This window comes from Melopsittacus undulatus, chromosome 5, assembly GCF_012275295.1.
Source record: "Melopsittacus undulatus isolate bMelUnd1 chromosome 5, bMelUnd1.mat.Z, whole genome shotgun sequence".
NCBI classification, from domain to species: Eukaryota; Metazoa; Chordata; class Aves; order Psittaciformes; family Psittaculidae; genus Melopsittacus; species Melopsittacus undulatus.
Genome location: NC_047531.1, coordinates 69,194,489 through 69,216,039, shown reverse-complemented (window position 1 = coordinate 69,216,039; position 21,551 = coordinate 69,194,489). Strand labels below are relative to the sequence as shown.

General features: G+C 36.3%; 1 protein-coding gene across 1 annotated transcript in view; it reads right to left on the bottom strand.

The window, feature by feature from the left end:
- Nucleotides 1-21,551, bottom strand: part of PTPRQ (protein tyrosine phosphatase receptor type Q) — a 100,283-nt gene that overhangs the window by 16,131 nt on the left and 62,601 nt on the right. The window contains exons 28-38 of the mRNA XM_031047973.2: nucleotides 20,699-20,885; nucleotides 18,115-18,359; nucleotides 17,397-17,463; nucleotides 16,674-16,832; nucleotides 15,227-15,449; nucleotides 14,714-14,787; nucleotides 10,236-10,335; nucleotides 9,317-9,445; nucleotides 7,991-8,035; nucleotides 1,423-1,449; nucleotides 674-755 (exon numbers count right to left, since the gene is read on the bottom strand). Of these exons, the coding sequence (XP_030903833.2) occupies nucleotides 674-755; nucleotides 1,423-1,449; nucleotides 7,991-8,035; nucleotides 9,317-9,445; nucleotides 10,236-10,335; nucleotides 14,714-14,787; nucleotides 15,227-15,449; nucleotides 16,674-16,832; nucleotides 17,397-17,463; nucleotides 18,115-18,359; nucleotides 20,699-20,885 (1,338 nt within the window). The remainder of the gene's footprint in view (nucleotides 1-673; nucleotides 756-1,422; nucleotides 1,450-7,990; nucleotides 8,036-9,316; nucleotides 9,446-10,235; nucleotides 10,336-14,713; nucleotides 14,788-15,226; nucleotides 15,450-16,673; nucleotides 16,833-17,396; nucleotides 17,464-18,114; nucleotides 18,360-20,698; nucleotides 20,886-21,551) is intronic.

Below are 21,551 nucleotides of genomic sequence, written 5' to 3'. Positions count from 1 at the left end.
TGAAAGCTGGTCTCTTTTCAGAAGGAAAGACAGGCTTGCTGTGTTCATCTAACTCACATAAGGAGTTGAAGGCTATTCACATGGAGGTGATTCTAAAGAGCATGACAAGTATGACCCATTATTTGTAGAGGAACAAAAAGCAAAGTACCATGCACAACTTTTTTACTTTCTGTACTTTTCTGTACTGAAACCTATGAAAGAAAAACATTTCTGAGTTCCTTGGCAGTATGACTGGGGCCTGAACATTTCACAGAATAAGTATCAACTCTGGTTTTGAGGTCATCATCACTCAGGAAAATGAACCTATTTAAAGCAGTTAAATATATCTGCATATATGTTAGAAAAATATTTATAAATGAGCTGTTATCAGGTAAACTGCGTAGGCATTGCTACATATGCAAAAGCATAAATGTCTGGTGTTCTTGCAAAGATCAGAGTCTAAAGAAGATCATCTTTTGCTGACACTTAGGTGAATAGTTCTGATCAGGTTGCAATGTAGACTGAAGAATCCAAATCAGTGTAATATTACTTTCTAAACAATCAACCTGGTAATTGGGTATTGATTATCAAGGCCAGAGTCCTTCATGGCCTTGTCTGCTTAAAATGGACATGAAATGTGACACACGAAACGACTGAAGGTCTTGCGATGTTGTGACAACTGCTAGCAACATACCGAAAATTCTTCCTGAAACTTTAGGTTGTTGCTTGTGCAAAGCTCTTGAACATGTTGTAGGAAAGATTTCTTGCTTATTGGCCTGAAAGTAATGACAGAAGAATTAGAAACCTATAGGGAATTTCTATGTCATTTTTTTTATTCTTATTTAACTGCAGTTTATTAATAAACAGTGCTTTTCAGTTCAGTAGAAACTGATACTTAGAGGCAGAAAACTGTGAATTGCTTACAGCATGCTTACTTGATTTTTTTCAGTCACATAAAATAGAAGCATTTTCTCCTGTTGTTTTTCCCCTCAACAAATTCCTAATGTTGCTAAAGTTAACAGTACCGTAGGGTTGGATTGTTTTTATAGGTAACAGCATTCCAAGGCAAGGTTTTGACATTAATGGAAATTTGTAAAGTTACCATTGCATTCTAAAGTACATAATACTTCTTTGTCACACAGAAAACATTTTATACATTGCGAGATTTTAGACATATAAAATATTGCAGTGACCTCATTCTCATAATGACATGGTTTTTAAACCCTGAGGAGTTTAAGTATCCCTGTATTACTTCCCAAGCTAAAACACAGACATGCAGGCTTCACCCCAGAGAGAGAGAAAGCATTTCTCCAGTTACCATGCAATTAGTCATGCTTTTATGATTTATACGCAGCTTGGAGTTTTTTTCCTAATAAACAGAGGAGAGAACCACACATTGAGACTCACCAATGACCACAATATAAAACTCTTTAATCAACTTACTTGAGGGATTTTCTATAACTAAGCAACCTGCAACAGAGATTTTTGTTAAATGTAGCAAGCTGAGAATTAACCAATATTGTGCATATTAATAGGTTTTAGATTAAATACGCAAGTAACTGAAGTGCCAGATTAATTTCTCTCATGGATTCAAATACTATTATACGTCAGGTATCTTGTGTGATTGTCTTGCTTCATTTTTATCTTGGGTATTGGCAGACATCAGTATGATAGTTACAGTTCCTATCAATCTCTTCAGACCATTTTACAGTGCTCTGGGCTCATATGGCCCTGGGAAATCCATACTTCTAGCACACTACTTCATACACATTGACAGGCTTCATTTTATGCTATATATCCATATTTTTCTTAGGGCCGTTTCAGAGCATAACAATAGGATTCACCTGACTTAATACTGACACCTATTTCTGAGCAAGTCACTCTGACTTCCTTTTATTATCAGTGAAAAGAAATAGCTGTGATATTTATCTTATTTTAAGCAGATATCTAAAATAGGTCACAGCAGAATCATGCTACAGGTATGCTTCTACAAAAGTCAAGCAGCTAAGGCTGCTTTCATAAAGATTTTAAAAATGAGTGGCTGTTTTCATGCTAATTTTTACATGTTCACTGCTCTTTTTGGGGCACAGTGATTTTAAATCTGTGCTACATATTAAATCTTTACCTTGAACCCACAGCAGGTTTCACAAAGATGATACATGAGCATCTATACTCAGGGGACTTTCAGACAACCTTGAAATTTGGTCATCATCAGCATCACCTCTGAATCCATTTTAAAAATGTCTCAACAGTATGGATTTAGACACTAAACTTTGGGCACTCAGATTCCCAAAGCTTGTCTAAAGGACCAAGCCAAAACGTTTAAATTTATACAGTCTAGAGTATAACTTGCCACTTTGAAAAAGATAAAAGTGTATCTTTATGTGTCTGTCTCTCCATAAATCATGCAGTCTTACATGCAAATATTACAAAACCGATTTTATAATAGAAATACAAATGTCTACCACTGCCATAATTTTAGTAGAGAGGACAATTTGCCTTAAAAATACTTTGATGTATGAAGTTATTCTTAGATATTTAAATTTTAAATTAAATAATAAAATAGATTAACACAATTGTTGAATCATTTATTATTAAGTATCAGACAAATTAATTTTAAAGCTGCTGAAGATGCCTTTGTACTATGTACTTTGTTATGACAGCTCTCTTCACAAAAAGCAAACAGGCTATGAAAGCCTTGGGTCAGTCTCACTGGAGTAAGAAGACGTGCAAGAATTCACAGAAATGGGCTCAAACTCAAAGTGACAATGTCCTTTACCGGGAGAAGGAGAGCTTTAGAATGAAAAAAAGACAAAAGATGACAAAGCATGCAGCTCTATTCAGATTGATCAGACATCTAGCCAGTGATATTGTATCACTATGTTGTTTGCACTACATGGCAGATGAAACTATCTTCTAGTAATAATGGCAACATAATGGCAACATTACAGGCCTAAAGTTTATGGAAGAAAGAGTATTATTCGGTATTAATAATTAATAAATAATTAAAATTTAATATTAACAGTATTAATAGCTGTGCCAGTGTACTGCACACAAATTTGTCTTTGAGCAAAAAGAAAACTTTTTAGAACTTTTTTTCAGGAGAAAATTACAAGCAGTTTCTCCCAAGAAATTACATTTGTTTTTCCTTTGAATTTACCTACCTTCACCATAGGAAAAAAATATAATCTCCCAGTTGACATCCCAGTAATTTTTTGAATACTACTGTCTTTCCTCCTCTCAAATTGATAGCAATTAGGGACTTACTGCACCTAATTTGCAGCAAGCAAATGTAGTTTGATCATTAGTGAATACAAATTACATCTATTCTGTACAGAAGCAACCTGAGTGTACCATTTGGTGTTTCAGTGCTGAAGGTACATGGAGCCAACAGCAAAGAACAGAGGAAATCAGCACAACTCAAACAGCACCACATACTCAATATTTTCTTTTTTTACTTTCACTCAAAGCAGGGAAGTAAAGCATTGAGATAGCTCAAGAAAGGAACTAAACACAGTGTTCCACATGCTGCTTTCTAGCTAATTTTTAATATTAATAACAGGTGATTTTTTTTTAAGGCATAAGCATATAGCATCTTTCACAAGCACTAACCATTTTTAAAGAAGGCACCTACAGATTGACACTTGAATCTATCTGTGGGCATTTAAGTGAAGAACTTGATTTTTCAGAATTACTGAACCCACACTTTTGTTGGTAGCAAGTGCATATTGCAATGTCTTGGCAGCTCAGAAAATAGAACAATTTAAGCGCTTATGTTAGAAATAATGTCTAACTTGAAGACTGTGGCAAAGATGTTGGCTTTGTTGTGTAAGAATCTTTAGAAAAGATGAATTTCATATGTTCAGTAAAGACAGCTATGCTCAGCTTCAGCATCCTCAGGCTTCCAAAATTAGTATTTTTTCCCAAGTCTCTTGACTTAGAATATGTAATACTAATCTTACAGTATTTAATCAATGAAAAAATACTCATCTACCTGCAATATTGTTCTTCACATTTCCCAGTCTTTTCTATAAAACACAAGCATGTATCACTAAATCTTGATAAGCACAATTTAGAATCAATCAATGAAGTTGCAAATTTCCCTTTTTCAGCTGGACAATTCCAAATTCCCACTTGTCTGACTTTGAAACCGGGAAAGAAAAACATTCCCTAAGATAAAGAACACTTTATTGCCTTAAATCTGATTTTCTTTTAAAACAGTGTATTGTTTCATGTGTGGGATTTTTTTAAGTCTATCAAAAATCTGAATCCCACTCAGATTACTTATGATAGAGCTAGAAAGAAGCCATTTATTTGTGTTGGCAGTGGTAACTGAAGACCATATTGTCACACAGACTCAGCTTTCTCTCTGGGTCAATCATCTGAAATCCACAGGGAATTAAAACTTTGTCCAAATAGAAAACAACAGAAATGAGTATGTAGGCAAAAGGCTTAACTCATAAGCACCACTGACACTTCCTAGGACCAACGGAGGAACTAATTTTTAGCAAGTTAATTGAAAGCAATATGGAGCTTAACCCTTCCTAAACATTAAAAGCCTAGGGAAAGAGAACACATGGTCATTTCTGCCATTGTACCAGGACACGTACATTCATAAACCTTGTACTCCTGGGATACAAAGCTTAGGAAGCCTATTTTTGATAGTTGATTACTAAAGGGAAACTTGTTGAAGAAAAAGGCAAGGCAGGAGCTATGCCTATCCCCATCCAAAGAAAGAAGAAACAGGCTGGTCTAGAGAAAACAATGTGTGTGCATAAGTGTTACTCTGAATACAGACACTTACTGAATGTACAGTATATAGGTGAGATCATACAATTTTATATGCAATGCTTCTCCATAAAGACTTCTACTTACCCAGTGTTTGCAAGTGTTACAGTGCCTGTAATTCAGAAATATTTCTTCTGAATTTGTGCCCTATTTGCTTGACAAGCTGTTTCACACAGAATGAAACAAAAGCTTCAAAGCATCCACTACAAGGTGCAACTTCTCAAGAATAGAATTTGAGAAATGGGTACCTACATGGCTCTATCCTTTCTGCAGAAACCACTGCAAAAGGAGGGTGCCAGAGAAGTTGTCTCTTAGGTGAGCACCCAGAATGAGTTCATAGTCACTCACCAAACCTGGAGCACCCTGAAAATTTAAAGACAGAATCTATTCACAGATGTGTGTCTGCTTGGAAACTTGACTTGCAAACCCTATGGACATGTACAAAAAGTGATGAAAGGCCCCAGTATTCATATATTGTGCTTAATGAATCAATGTTTAATTCTATTTAGACTGATAGGGTATGTATGTTTTAGAAAAGGGTTGTTCTTTTTGTTATTGCCTATTTCATATCAGCTCCATCATCATGGAGATCAACATATGTCCAAACATTCAAAGTTAGCATTTGGCTTCATAAAGCAGGTCTCATCTTCCATCAAATTCAGTAGAACTTAATTCCCTGCATGCTCTCTGAAACTACATCCTATTAATTGATTGCCTAACAAAGACTTGACGAAAGATGGTGTATATGTAGAAGCTAGTATTAGTATTTTTCCAACACTGAGGCTTTTAAAGTAAATTATTTTCTCATGAGCATTATTTTAAGAAATTTCCTGGGAACTGGGAGCTACCATGAATTCTGTAATTTGAAAAAAAGTTGACCCCAAAAAGGTTTCAAAATTGAAAAAATGAGATACTTGGTGCTTTTACATTTGATATTTTTTTCTACTTAAACTGACTCTCATAATGCAAAATAATTCATACTAAAAAAGTCATAAAAATGTATGAAATAAAATGTTTTGATTAACCTACATTGAACGTTTGCTGAGTTTTGGTTCATTGAACTTTTCAAGCTGTTGAACTTTTGATCTGCTAAGAATGATAAAAAATATTTCAAGTCATATTCCTATAGAACAGAAAAAAACCTTTTCTACCTCTTTTTATTTCTCACGTGATACCAGCTGCACAAATTTTCTGAGAATATGAGCCAAGATGATAGGCCGCAATCCACTAAGTATGAGAGAATGTCTGAAGAGACAACATACGAGAGAAAGTTAAGAAGGATCTCATGGAGCAGGCTAAAGTATCTTGATTGTGTCGATGAACTGTGTCAGCTGCAAGTCCGTCCCTTTACTGATTTAGAATAGCTAACATGATAAATGATATACTGGTTGAGAAGTAACAAAACACCTGGCTTCCAAACCAGCTCCTTCAAATGAGCCCTGAATGGGATGATTAGTAGGTAAAGAAAAAAAAATCTCTCCTGTTTTTTATCACCTTAGATTTTCACAGGAACTCCCCATCACCCTCTCAGAGTAGAAAGTATACCTAGTTGGACGAGACTTCAGGTGATTTATTGCTATCCAAGAAATCCAAACAAGCTAGCCTGGAAAAGAATTCTGCCCATCTTTGTTTTCCTCATGGAATTACAAGATGCTATGAACTGAAACCAGCATTCTGCAATATAGCACGCTTTGCAAATACAGCTGAGACAGTATAGCACAGATGTACAGCAGTATGTTATGCAGATGAAGTGATACACAGTCCTTTTCCACTGTAGTCATCAACATGTAACACAATAATTTAACATGCTAATGTCAGTGCTTTAACCACAAATCATGAGAATGATAAGGACAACACAAAAACTGGGACTGTGATTGACTTTTACATAGCTATTCCTCAAACGCATCATGTAGAAGAGCTTTTTTGTAGTGTAACTTCGGAAGGCTGAAAACAGGGAGCAAAAATATTAGACATTAGGTTTTGCATTAAGCTGCCTTTGTGCATGCTGCCATGCTTCTGCCAGCTTCTTGATATAACTCATCATGATTAGGAAGGATGTATCTATATGAAAGACAGCTTTAGAGACTCCTAAAAAGTTGTATTTGGTCACTGACAGTACCAGTATAGAATCTTCCATGTATTGAAACATTCTTTAAAGCTTACAAAAAAGCTGTAATAAGCTAAAAAATGTTGAGCAGATGAGGGATATCCTGTCCCTCATTACTACATGCATGTTATCTAGTAGCGTCCCATAGTACATTTATTGACTTCTAGTTGAAAATATGGCATGAATCCTGTCCTGTTAGTGCCTGCATTTCAAACTTCAACAATGTGTTTTAATGTCCAGCAACGGACCTGGGCAAGGAGCCTGCTGTAGCTTCAGTGCTGCTACTGTTTGAAAAAATAATAATCCAAAATTTAACAGCTGCATCATGTACCTTACGTGACTGGCAGAAGAAGAGAGTCTTTCATTTTGGCCATTAAAGGAGTGAGGAAGGAGGAAAGATTAAAATACAGATGGAAGGACATGACAAATTGCAAAACAAAATGTGAGACTGGCTCTAAAATAAGAGTGATGTAACTAAAACTCACTGTTCAGAAAAGGCCTTGCTGTGCATAAATCACCTACTGAATGTAAACTATGTAAGTATGCAATATTATAGTTTGCAATTACCCTGTAGAGTTTGAGACTGTACAAATCTAAACTACACATAATTTAGACAGAAAAGTGGCAGAATAGTACTCTGCAAACTGATAAAGGATGTGACTGTGTGGATATGTTGCTGAGATTGAAGTGGCATAGTACAAAACAGCTGCAGTGTAAGTGGGTACAAAAAGCAGTTGAAGGGAAAGATAACTTCTCTTAATTACACACATTCTAACTGCTAACTGCTGAAGGAAAGAAACAACATGTTTCTTCTGTCACATTTGCATTACATTTTCTTCAAGTATAGGTTGTATATATCAGTGCTATATTGTCATCATGTGTTATAATGTCCATGTAAAAATCGCCCTGATTTATTTCAAAATAGTTGAGAAATTGTTGTACTTTAACATCAGGGACTAAAAATAAACATGATTTTATGATGACAAATACCACTGTTATTAGTATAGCTGCAAAGATGACATTTCAATTAACTATATAATTGAAAGTAGCATGGTAGCACACAAGAGAACACAATGGAAAACACACCATGTTGTTTCAATAATACAAAGAACTTACTGGATGACAAATATCTCCTTGCGTCTAAAGAAAAATGAAGAGTATCTGGAAGTAAAATCCATTAACACTTTAGAATATAAACAAAATTAGTACCATTCTTATTCAGCTAACAGTTTGGAAACAAGGCCATTTTGAAGATCCACCAAGATTATTTATGAGTCACAAGTTATCACACTGCATTGGCAATGGCTCTTTCTTCAGAGAATACTTTCCACTGTTATTAGAAAACAATGCTATCTGAATGACATGTGCCCCACACAGAACATACCACAGCCATTATGTAGATGATTTCGAGATGATTCTTAGTATGTTTTCTCATCTGTTACAAGCAGCCACTCCTGCGTGCACTATTTTGAACAGGTTTGTACATGCAACTTACTCTGTACCACACACATAGACATATACACACTCAAACAAAACAGGTCAACAGCTACAACCTTTCATCTTCCAGCTATTCCTAGTCTGCAACAGTAGGATGCCTGACTGCTAGGGCAAGACTATTTCAGGCTTCTCATCTTTAAGGAGACTGCTTACCACAGTGTTTCATCTCTGACACAGCAGGGAAAATACAGGCAGGTAAAGAATGTTCACCAAATATTTCTAACTCAGTTGGATGTCATATATTATTGAGAATCATTATCGTATTTATTTGGTGAATAATATCAATTTTTCTGGCAGTCAGAAAGAGTTGTTTTCCTTCTGATAAATACCTGACAAGAGTCTTTGTCGGACAGAAAATATGAATAGCCTGGAATTGATGCACACGACTTAAAGGAGTTGATGTCAGGATAGGTAGTGTGCTGAGCCCATAGAAATGCAGATGTTATGCAAATTCCCTTATGGAAAAAAACCCTCAATCTCAAACTAAACAAACAAAAAAAAAAAAAAAACAAGAAGAAGAAAACACTCCATGCGTTCTGAATTTCTATTAAACAATGGCAGATTTGTTCCTGAATTAGTTGAGAATTCTGGGAGTTTGACTCTCAAAATGCATATGGAGCTTTGCAGTCTACACAAAAAACTGGGCAATCAGAAAAACCTCAGAAATTCTTCATGTTTAAAAATATGTAGCCCTCTTTTTGGTAATACAATTAAACAGTGATTTGCACTTAGATCTTTATCTTGTAGTAAAAAGAGCTGAAGATTAAGTGATTTTCTAAAAGCTAGTGAGAAGTGTCTTGAGGATGGAGGTCATTCTTTGAAAGAGGATCTCAGTGACCTGTGTAAATAAAGAACACCACAAACACTTCCAAACAAGCAAAGGTCAGAAAGGGGTCATGGCTACAGGCCCTTTGGACTACTGTTTTGCCTAAGCAGTACCCTTACCGTGTAAATCTCTCATCCTTCAGCTCCAGGTCTGCCACTGTGATCAACTGATCCAGTTTGAACTTTGTGTCAATAATTTCAGCGTCTCGTGGGGAGTATGTGCCTCCCTCTTTTTGCTTTTGCCGAATTCTGAACAGAAAAAAATGGTGAAAAATAAACATGGAAAAGATTTAAGGACACATATGTCAATATTTTGATTAGTCAGGCTGAAACTGAAAACTGCTTGTCAGCAAACCTTCACTGGCCTTTATTCTGCTGTCCCTTCCAACAGCATAATTTAGGCAAACCCACAGTTACATTGTCTAAAATTCATACGGAAAGAATCTAGACTATATATTCTTAGTTTTGCTACATAAATCCTTTGGCAATGCCTGAATGATGCAGCTGAGGAAGAACAGAACTTCTGATTACTGAGCTGACAACATCACCTATGCAGTACCCAGTCTACTTCTTTACACAGACATCTTTTTCACAATTTGAGTTAAAATTCAATTTTTCTTCCCCATGTGAGACTTCAAAGTATTTAACTGCTAAATTTATTAGTAAGAGACAATACAAAGTTTAGAGTATTTACTTCATATCAAACTGCCAATAGCGTTAGGCATCACATTAACTTCAGCCAGTTGACATGCTAATCTGTATCCTCAAGTCAATAGAGAAGTGACTTTAAAAGGGTAAGATAGGCTACTGCTCCAATTTACCCTCTGGAGAAATTGTTTTTTCTCCTTCATCTATGGAGGTTACTCTCACTAGATTAAAGCCTTTGTGAATCCCTCTCTATGTTTCTACGTGAAAGACAACAAAAAGCAATGCATTTTGAAATGACAGATTGGATCCATTTCTAGGATTGTTTCAACTCTTCTTCAAAACATTTCTGAATGCTTGCAAACATGTTATGGTAAGGATACATAGATCTCACCTTGCAAAGGCATATACTGCAGCTACCAAAAGAACAACTGAAAGTATACACAATGTAACAGCAAGGATAACTTCTACAGATCTTCCTGGCATTCCTTCACCTGCAACAGAAAGTGAAAATTTAGTATTTCATAGACCCATTAAGATTTTTACATTTCTGATAGGGTGAAATCAGGAAGCAACAAGAGACTTTTCTCTCTGTGCAACTGCATCCACTTTGTGTCATTAGAAGTGCTGCTTGGGAAAGAAAAATGTAAGAAACCCAAACAATTTATGTAAAGGTTCCTAAGCACTGCTGCTCTATGTAATGTTAATAGTATATGTCTACAGCCATGTGTGCAGCTATCCCCTGAGGCTTTTCTGTTTTACCTGTTAAGCAGGTGAAGGTAAGTCTAGAGTGCGGTAACACCAGTCTGAACACTAGCCTGAGCTGAGCTCCTACTTCAGCTTAGAACAGACTGCTCTAACAGGAGTAATTCAACTCCAGAAGTGGAAGAGTCACAACTCTAAAGAGTGCAGCTATCACTCACTGTAAGGCAAGAACAATTTAGGCCAGAGAAAGAGAATAGAAAAGTATGTCTATAAAAAAATGTTGCAAGGAGAAAAGGAATGGAAACGTCCCTTCCACTCACTGCTCTCTGTGATAAGGCCCAAATATTAGCAATGCTGAAGAAGAGTAGAAAAATCTCCAGAGAAACCTCTAGAAAAGTTCTATCTATCTATCTATCCATCTATCTATCTATCTATCTATCTATCCAGTGAAGTCAATGATAAACCCTCCAGTTAATATCAGTCCAAATATTGCCAATGTTACTAAAACAAAACAGTGCTGGCAGAATACCCACCAAGAGTACAAAAATAACTTTCTCCTACTTCTTTGCAACAGGGAAGAACTATACATGTCTGTAGAGAAGACCAAGGGCAAGGAAAAGAAGACAAAACAGAAGACATTATGTTGTGTAATTCTGAGCAGCTACAACTCAGTACATGATGATAACAAACTCCGATAACAAAATGTCACAAAGTAGGTTTCTATGCAAAAGGCAGTGTCAGAAAACCTCATTTTGATTATTTCCTGACTCATCAGCTATGTATTTGACATGAAAAAAGTCTACACTTACACAGGACTACCAGCTGCCTCACAATGATTTGCTGAACTAGTTATTAGTGTTTATGAAAAGGTTATAAACTGCCTTGATGTATTAGAAGTTTAAATAGTATTTGTCACCACATTTTAATTACCTCATGGAAAAATCTTGACCTTTCATTGTAGTATGGATGTTACATTTGCAATGTCAGTCATGGGTTATGAGGAAGAAACTCCACTTCTCCATCTCAAGAGGAGAGCTGTGATACTCCAAGTATGGTTGAGTGGGAGCACCATATTAAAACATACCCTTCACTATAATTAAAAAATCATTATTGCAGCTGTGCATTCCAGTAATTTCTGCTTCAGTGTTCCTCCCTAGCAAAATTCTTATTGTTTAACAAGAGCATCTGATGCCTGTCACAGAGAACTCTCTCACAGGTTTTCCATATTCTTTTTCTGCTTCAGGCATATTTAACATGTAGTATTAAATCGCACAAACACAAGGTTAGGTTTCTGGTTTCCCAGATCTACCCCTTCTATAAGTAGACTTAGGAACCAAAATAATGTAAAATTCAAATTAGTATTTTATCTACTAAATGGAAGTGTAATGTTGGAAAAAAAAGAATTTCAGTTATTATTACAGAAGAAGATAAGTGATTTATAATTAAATTGTAATACTGATTTCAGGCAGCATAAATTTTTTCTGAAAAGATGCTGTTACAGGTGAAATAGAAATAATTGGTCACAAAGATACCTAAGAGCTACTGATCTTTCTGATAAATTTTCTGGGTTATGCTTCTAGAGCAAGTCTGAAGTTCATATAACCAGAGCATGTTCTATAAGGAAACACTTGGGCAAGATTCCTCAGGTTATGTATCTCGAGAGAAAATGTGTCTTATGATATATCAATTTGATGTTCTTCCACAACACCTGTAAGAATATATAGAAGAAACTTCTACTTATCTTTTCCCCTTGTTTTGTTTCTTGTAGGACAGGCTCAGGAATTTAGAAGTTAAGGCCAGACAAGAGTTTTCTTTAGTGCCCATTTTAAAAGCAGTGTTTGACATTAAATTTTAGCACAGAAGGCACTGGATGGGTATGAGGAGCCATGGGTACCTGAGAAATTTATCAGGTCTATTTTTTTTCCTATGACATTTTGTCAGCATCGAAAGAGGTCTGCTTCTTTATGATCTACAGCAAAAGCAACAATACAAAGAGTGAATGAATTGCACTGTCTGCCAGTAAAGTATGACTTCCTTAAGCATTACAGACTTTTCTGTTAGAAACGAGAAAGTTGCCCAGAGGACTGACTAGAATTGGACTCATTTCCAATAAACTTATTTTCCCTGACTGGACATGCTGTCTTTCCCATAGTGGGTAAACTATTTGCTTCATTGACTTAAAACTTTTATACACAGAACACATAAAGACAACTGTTATGTTGCACTTTTCAAAACAGTCAGGGCTAGAGAAATAGTGCCAGATCCTTTCAGAATATTCAGGTAGTGAATTAGCATTTCAGGATCTTCAGTATCAGATCATGTAGTGAATTTCTAACATGTATTGAATGAATAAGGGAGATCATATCACAGAAGATGAATGCCAACTGAAAAATATGTGCCCACTAAAATTCTTCTGGGTATTCATCCAGTTGTCTTGGGATCCATTTTCAGAAAGTCAGGGCTAACGCTTAGATAAGTAAGTTTTGGCTTACCAATATATTCAAAGAACTTACAAATTTTACTACGATCTGCCACAAGCCTTCAACATTGCCATGGAGGAATTTATGCTGGATTTGAGACCCCATAACAGCCAGTCTATTGGCCAGTGACACCAGGACCAGAAGGTTTCTATTAGATGATATCAATTTATTAATTAATATGGAGCTTTGTCTGCATCTAAAGGATGAAGAGCTAAAGAGTCATGTCCTCTGAGCTGCTAGTAGAAGGAATAATCTGTAGCCGAAAGTTTTCCTATGCTAGGGTTACTGGAAGAGTCATTTAGGTTGGAAACGATGTTTAAGATTATTAGGTCCAGCTGTTAACCTAGCACTGCCAAATCCACCATCAAACCATGTCCTTAAGTGCCTCATCTACGTATCTTTTAAACACCTCCAGGGATGGCGATAATCACCAAAGCAGCCTGTTCCAATGCTTGACAACCCTTTCAGGGAAAAAAGTGCTCCTAATATCCAATCTATCCCTCCCCTGGTGCAACTTGAGGTCATTTTCTCTTGTCTCATTGCTCGTTATTTGCGAAAAGAGACCAACACCCACCCTGCTACAACCTCCTTTCAGGTAGTGGTAAAGAGCGATAAGGTCTCCCCAAGCCTCATTTTCTCCAGGCCAAACAACACCAGTTCTCTCAGCTGCTCCTCATCAAACTTGTGCTCTAGACCCTTCTTCAGCTTCATTGCCCTTCTCTGGACCCATCCCAACACCTCAATGTTTTTCCTGTAGTGAGGGGCCCAAAACTGAAAACAGGATTTGAGGTGCAGACTCATCAGTGCTGAGTACAAAGGGACAGGCACTTCCGTTGTCTTGGTGGCCCTACTATTTCTGACAGAAGCAAAGATGCTCTTGGCCTTCTTGGCCACCTGGGCACAATCTCGCTCATGTTCAGCCAGTTGTTGAACAACACCCCCAGGTCCTTTTCCCCCCAGCAGCTTTCCAGCCACTGTTCCCCAAGACTGGGGCATTGCATGGGGTTGTTTTGACCCAAGTGTAGGACCTGACACTTTGCCTTGTTGAGCTTCATGCGATTGGCCACACCCCATCAATCCAGCCTGCCCAGATCCCTGTGTAAAGCTTTCCTACCCTCAAGCAGATCCCACCCAACTTGGTGTCTGTAAACTTACTGAGAGTGCACTAGATCCCCTTGTCAAGATCTTTGATAAAGATGTCAAACAGAACTGGTGCCAGTACTGAACCCTGATGTGACCTGCTGCCAACTGGATTTATCTCCATTCACCAGCACTCTTCGGGACTGTCTATCCAGTCAGCTTTTTACCTAGAAAAGCATATGCAGTAATAGCTTTGCATCCAACACAAAGGAAAACTACACGAGCAGTAGAGCTTCTGGTAGTTCACCAAGCAAGATGAGATATACTGGCAAAATGGTATTTTTATGGGTGTAACTGAATCTCTTCTAATAAACTCTAATAAACACTGCTTCTTTATTTCAGAGTCCAGGCTGAGGTGAGACCTCCTGACAACCACAAAAAGACATACAAGGGAATGGGTAAGTTTCCTCAGCCATTCTGCTTAAGCTAGGTGCAACAAAAATAGAGATTATTTACCTTAGGGAAACTACTGTATTAAAAAGAAATATGGAATTGTCTAGATTCTTTGGAAATAGAGAAATACTTTGGTAAATTACACTCTTCTTACCTAATGTTTTGACAGGGTCAGAATAGTCAGAATCTGTAAACTGTCCTTTAACATTAGTTGCTCTGAACTTAAATCTGTGAAACAAAACCAAGAAAAATAACGAAAAAAGGTTTATGTTCATTTTATTTAATTTCACTTAGAAACTAAAAGCGATTTGTCAGTTTTAGTATAACATAAGCTGGAATCATTATTCACCTGCTAAAGAGACATTATGACAGGCATCAACGATTCAGTGTCAACAGATCTTAAATGTACAATCAAACTATTGATTACTTATCTTGAGTTTGAGTTTATTTATTTTAAGAAGACAGTAAGCACCTATTGGTACCTGAAGCATTTAAAAAAATTGTCTCCCATGTTCATGCTCAGCCAAAACATTTAAAATCAGAGATACGTGAAAGTCACTTCAATCTCCACCTTTGCATAATCAAATTACACATTTTGTATGTTTATATAAATGCATATTTCACTTAAATCTTTCTCTGGGACAAACATAGAGACAAATGTACTTACAGGTACTGCCTTCTTGGTTTCAGTGGGCCATTACATATTTTGTCTTGACTACCTGGTAACATACAGGTAGTATCAGCACCTATGACATATATATCTTCGTTGCCACTCAGATCTTCTTTTCCTTCTGTACATGGTGGGTTTGGAAAGCCTTCGTTTGTAAAATATGGTCTTGGTCTGTTGAAGTAGGCATCATACCACTTAGTAACATTCCCATCATGCTGAGCTATTGTCAAGAAAAGGAATAATCAGATACAATTTGCATTCTAACCAGACTTATTTAAAGAAATTAAGTAGGAAACAGATTTTTTAAGAGCTATAAATGCTATTTACACAACCAAGTCTATAAATGTATTTGCAATTGAACCCAGATTTCCTTATTATCAACACTATCTACATTTTGTTGACTCAGAGTAAGTCAACTAGAAAATTCCAGGGGCAGTCTCATAGATGACCTCTGCCCGTAGAGGATATCTCTTGTACAAGACTTTGAAACTGAGCATAGATAGTAAAGACAGTAAAAAATGCTTCCTCTGACGACAGTGAAGACTGCTTCATAAACAAAATTAATATTTCCATAAGTGAACAGTACCCAGCAACTCAGAAGAAAAATCTTTAAAAGGTTGTTTAACATAGTATTTGCATATCAATCAGCTGAAGAGAAATTTCACAGCAATAGCTACAAAGTAAATGCCTGTAGGATCAGTGCTAAAATACAAAATTCAGAAAAAGGTGAGAGACTTAATGTGCATTCACTTAATGTGGATGCTTTACTTCTATACTTTGAAAATAAGCAAAACAAATTAATTAAAAACCTGGAATTTGTCCTTATTAGGTAAAGTAACCCTGACTATATGATGTCCTATCACGAAACTCCCACTCACATTGGTGGGCATTCACACAAAAGAGTATTCTGGCATTGTTTTTATGTTGATCAATCTGTACAAAGAAATACACATTCTAACCCACAGTCTACAGAAGGGATTTATCTAAATCCCTCTGCCCTATTATGAAATGGAAACATCAACTGCACATGACTGCAGCTGATATTTTACATTTACAGGCAACACTAATAGCAACAGAAAAATAACCTTGTAATAAAATATTTCAGATTTATTTATCTTTCAAAAATGTCAAATGTATTTTTTTTTTCCAAGGAAATTGGAAATAGATGTACTGAAAACAGTAGGCCCCGAATAACATTGGTGACTTAAAACAGCATGGATGTTGTTGGCAAGCATTCCCAAAATCCATTACTCAGCCCACAGGTCTTGTGAAAAAGCTTTGCTCTAAGGACTGTTGCCACAGCTAAAGTGACTTTGTTTACTGTTTTCTAACGTGAAATTACTGAGACCCAAGAAAAGAAACACAAGAGAAAATACAAACAGCCTGAAGCTAAAGAAATAAAACCCCTTGAAAACAGATTTCAAGAGAACTTATATAATTCTACCTCCGGCTTCCACGACAAGAACTTGTATCTTCTTGATAGGGCCATGATCATCACTGTAATAACATACTGGCATTCTGATTGTCATTGTTGTATCTGTGACGAGTAATGCCCCATTGGTGTCGTAAACTGGTGCTGGCTTCTTTTTAGGTCGTGGCGGTTCTGTTTTTAAACAAAGATATACCACAGAGTTTTGTTCAGGCACATAGCTGTGTTATGCAGGGCAAATCTTCAGCATATTTTCAGGACAATCTAATGTCCTGCTTAATGCCTTAAGGCTCTACAACCTGTGTTCTGATAAATAACTCTTCATATCAGTTTTCCATTCAAAGAGAAAACAATAAAAAGATCGAGTCTCAGTTTTTCATCAAATTTCAATCAATGACTATTTCTTTCCACAACTGTGACACTGTATACTTAGCAATAGCTCTGCGATATTCTTCTAAGCTGTTCACTGATGGTAACTAAAATACTGAAGTCAACATGATTGCTTCACTGAGTCTGCACATGGTTTACAGTATCATTCAGATACAAAGAGCATATGAACAGTGACAAGGAGCAAAACTGAGCACTGCAATAAAAGTCCATTAGTTCTGTCTTCCCATTCCTACATTATGCAGCCTCTATATAATAGACAAAGGCACACAGCTGTATAGTCATAGGTAGAAAAACAATTTCTTCAACATTTATAGAGAGTTCAGCTAAAGGATACTTTATGAGACATACCTTTGATATCCATGGTTATTTTCAATTGAATTTTTGGCCCTGCACCAGCACCATTAATTGCATATACCTTAAAAAAAAACAAACACTTTTTAAAATTAGTATTTGCAATAGCTTCAATGTGGCCAAATCTGGATATATTTGAACCAACAATGGATGGTGAAATACTCTTCTTGTCATTCACACTTTGCTAGAGCTTACTTCATATTTATTTACAATCCTAAGTACAGTAACACTTCATCGCTTGTAATGGAGCTCTTACAAAAAGGAGAAAAGCCCACTTAAAACAGTTTTGTTGCCTCCCCTCATGTCCTAGTCTCTGTTTATTTGAAAGGACTTCTTGCACATACTTCTAGCAAGCTCCCCTTGCAGAACTGGACCTTTCATCTCAGCCAAATGAACAATGCTAGTAGTGGAATTAAGGGGCAGAGTTAGTCTTGTACCTGCATAAATATGTCACAGGTTGCTTTACTAGAACATGAACTGGTGGTCCAGAGTACAAAACTAACCACTGATGATGTGTGTTGCTCCCACTCTGTCCTCTTCATTGCTCCCCTCATTCCTCACACTTGTCTCTCTTCACATGTCAGCTAACACACAACAGCTTCATGGCCCAGCTAACACTATGAAAATCTTGTATTTAGCTTAGGTTTGAGCTCTCTATTCAGACTAATTTCTCACTCTGAGAGAAAAAATCCAAAGAAAAATTATCAGTTCTTACGCTGACATTATAGGTATGTCCTCCTTTTAGTCCTTCTATCATGGCAGTGACTGACTGATCTGTTTTATCAATCACACTAAGGTTGTGGATCTGGATGGCAGCAGGGTCATCTTCATTGTAAACCATAGCTTGGTACACCTGAATATTTCCATTTGGTTCAGATGGTGGCACAAATGTTACTTGGAACTTTGTTACTTCATCTGGTATCTTCTGAAATGTTATATTGTTAGGTGGATCTTCAGGCACTGAAATAAATATTTTAATGAACTACATAATCAGCTTACTACTATTATAATTAAAGTAAAACCTGAAAAATTACAAATTATATTTTTGCATATAACTATTATTTTATTGGTAGTCTTTGTTTTTATTAAAGATATCTCAAATACTTATTACATATCTAAATATTTATAAAAACAATAAAAAGCTAAATACTTATTGAAATCCTGTTCTTAGTGATAGCATTTAATAACAGAAATATAAAAAATAATTATTAAATAACCCTCAGCAGTCTCTACTCAGAGAAGTTTCTTCTTATTTTCTACTCAGAAAGCCTAAAGGCATCATTACACCTTGAAATACATCCAGGGTGAACAAATCCTTGCACTGGTTGACAAGCAAGAAGCAAGTGTTAGTCTTGAATATCCTTTTGTGAAAGCCCTCTGTCAACAGCAAGCTCCCTCCCAATATATAAACAAGCCACCATGCTCCTGAGAGCCTTTGCTTATCACAGCTAACTCCAGGGAAAAACTTTCCACTAGCTGATGCCTAGACACAAACACAACACACATTTTTCCCAAAGACAGTTTTGTCAAACGCTTATTCCAGTAGCCTATTCTCTGGACAGCAAAGGTATAAATCACTTTCCCAATACCCCTATCTGAAAGAAAAGGCTGTAACATTCTTTCTAGTCAGCTAAATTATTTATTGCTCTACCTGAGCAGACAAGTATGTAGTGTGACCTCTAAATAGTGAAAGCAAGAAACTGAAGGTAAACACATTCCCTCAGCCATGGATTTAAATGCAGTTGTCTTTTTTTTTTCCCCCATTTTTTTTTACACCAGCCAACTAATGCTTACTCAGGCTTCCCTGGAGTAAGTCTGTGCAAACTGGTCCTAACTTGGCAATATGCTAAATTGTACAAACCAAATGAGACAAGAAGATACGGAAAAAATAACTGTTCCTCTCTGAAGTTACTGCACCTCCTAATGTATCGTGTTTTTACGTAAGAGAATGGGCTACCAAAAAAGGATAGTTTGCAGGACAGACCCAGCTACCACCTGATTCAATATTCATTCACTTTTCCACAGTAAAGGGCCATATCAGCCCCTAGGGATATAAACAGGCCATGAAATTCTTAGAATGTAATGTATTAAAGGCATTAAAGAGATAAATATATATATACATACACACACATACCATTGTGGACATCAGATTTTCATACATCAAAGGAAAGATAAGTAATAAATACAATCGTGTAGTATGTCTAAATTTGAAATTAAACTGAGTATAAAGCTGAAAAAGCTGACCTCACTAGAGATAAGGCAATTATAGTTTTTACACTGTTGATAATTAGTTTGAATGAAACAAAACTTCAACATCTTTTCAGAAAATACTTTTTTGTTGTTTGGCATGTTTGTTTGTTTAAATATCCTCAATGAACAATGCAAAAGGGTCCTTTCCAACCCTAACTATTCTATGATTCTATTAAAAGCACAGAATTGCAGAATCACAGAATCCCAAGGGTTGGAAGGGACCTCGAAAGATCATCTAGTCCAACCCCCCTGCAAGAGCAGCAAAGGTACTAGACAGAGCATATGTATATAAAACTAGGACTGTATCTCCCCATGTACATATGTTTATATATACTTAAGCAAATTCTATCTACTCTTCTGTAACACAGCCTCTCAGTGTCATAAAGTCCTTACACGGTTCCTCACTGTCATCATTCAGTTTTATTTTTCTGAGTAACTAAACAGCACCAGCAGCTTTTTTCACCTCAGTATCCACCTCACTCTCCAGATTGTTTTGAAGTTGTGGAACAGCTGACTTGAGCACAGATCCCTGTGGGCCTTCACTAGCAACCTCCTTCCAATGTCAATACACAGATCATGTCCTCAAGTCAGTACAGGTACCATTTATAAATGGTAGGATTCACTTCACTTATTTTTTTTATGTTGAAATTTTGCATCAAGACCAAAGACACTGTATGGAGTTTTCAATACTCTCTTAAGGAAACAGTCACCTCCACAGGGGGAGTCACCCCTTCCTAATACAGATATATACATGTTAATACAGATAGGACTTCATTGACATTGATTGTGTATAAGTAATCTAGATGGCTGTATTCCAGTCATCCATATTTATGGGAAGCAAACTAAGATCTCTGCCTTCCTAAGGGTAAATCTTAGTATTTATCACCACCACATTTTTTGTTGACTGTCACCTTTCTAAATATTAAAGAAAAAATACTGTGAGAACAAATCTGCATTAAAAGTGCACTATGTGTTCAAAACTCATTTATTTGCCAGATGAAAAAAACCCTGCAAAGTTTAATTCATGAGAAGTAAAGAAAAATACAAACCTGCTTCAAAAGTGGAGACAATTACTGGAGAACTAGCCTTGCCTTCAAGGAGTGCAGCATTAATATCCCCCGTAAAGGCTATAATTACTACAGAATACCTTGTAAATGCTTTTAAATTAGAAATTTCTAAGACTTTACTCTCATCATTTGTCTTCAGAAATTGAGCTTTATAATTGTCATTATCTACCTGTAAAATAATAATAAAAATATTTCAAGACTTGAAGCAGTCAAAAGCAGGATATTACTATTTGAACACTTCATTTGACTTTTATTTTTCAGTTTTTCTAACCATTTGTATAGAAGGATTCACAAATACACTCTAGGTACCAAGTCTAAAAACTTGCACAGGAGAGTACACTCCCATCTCACCTATGTGTTCCCTCTCTAGCACTTCACATAGTTAGGATTAAGGAAAAGGGCTGCCTGCTTGATACTGTCTTCCACCAAACAAACATGAATCAGTCAGTAGATACTGGGTGAGGGGAGCTCTAGTGACCTGAAATGGGAATCTTACTGGGCAAAGATCCAGAGGATGAATAACTACATAGCAGAAAACTGTCTGGAATATAAATTAACAAAAAGAAAATTGAACACCAATATATAAAGTTGATATGATCGCAGAAAATGCAATTCCTCTCGGATTTATTAATAGAAGCAGTATATATTAGACAGCAGGGAGGGACTAATTCTCTCACTAGAAAGGCTAAAAGCAGCATAATTTGGGTTCTATCTAGAAAAGAGAGAATGGTGGAAGACATAGTAACGACTTCAAAGTATAAAAAAGGATGTTACTAAATTGAAGATAACCTATTGTTCCTAGTGTTCATGAAAACACAAACAGAAATTTTATTTG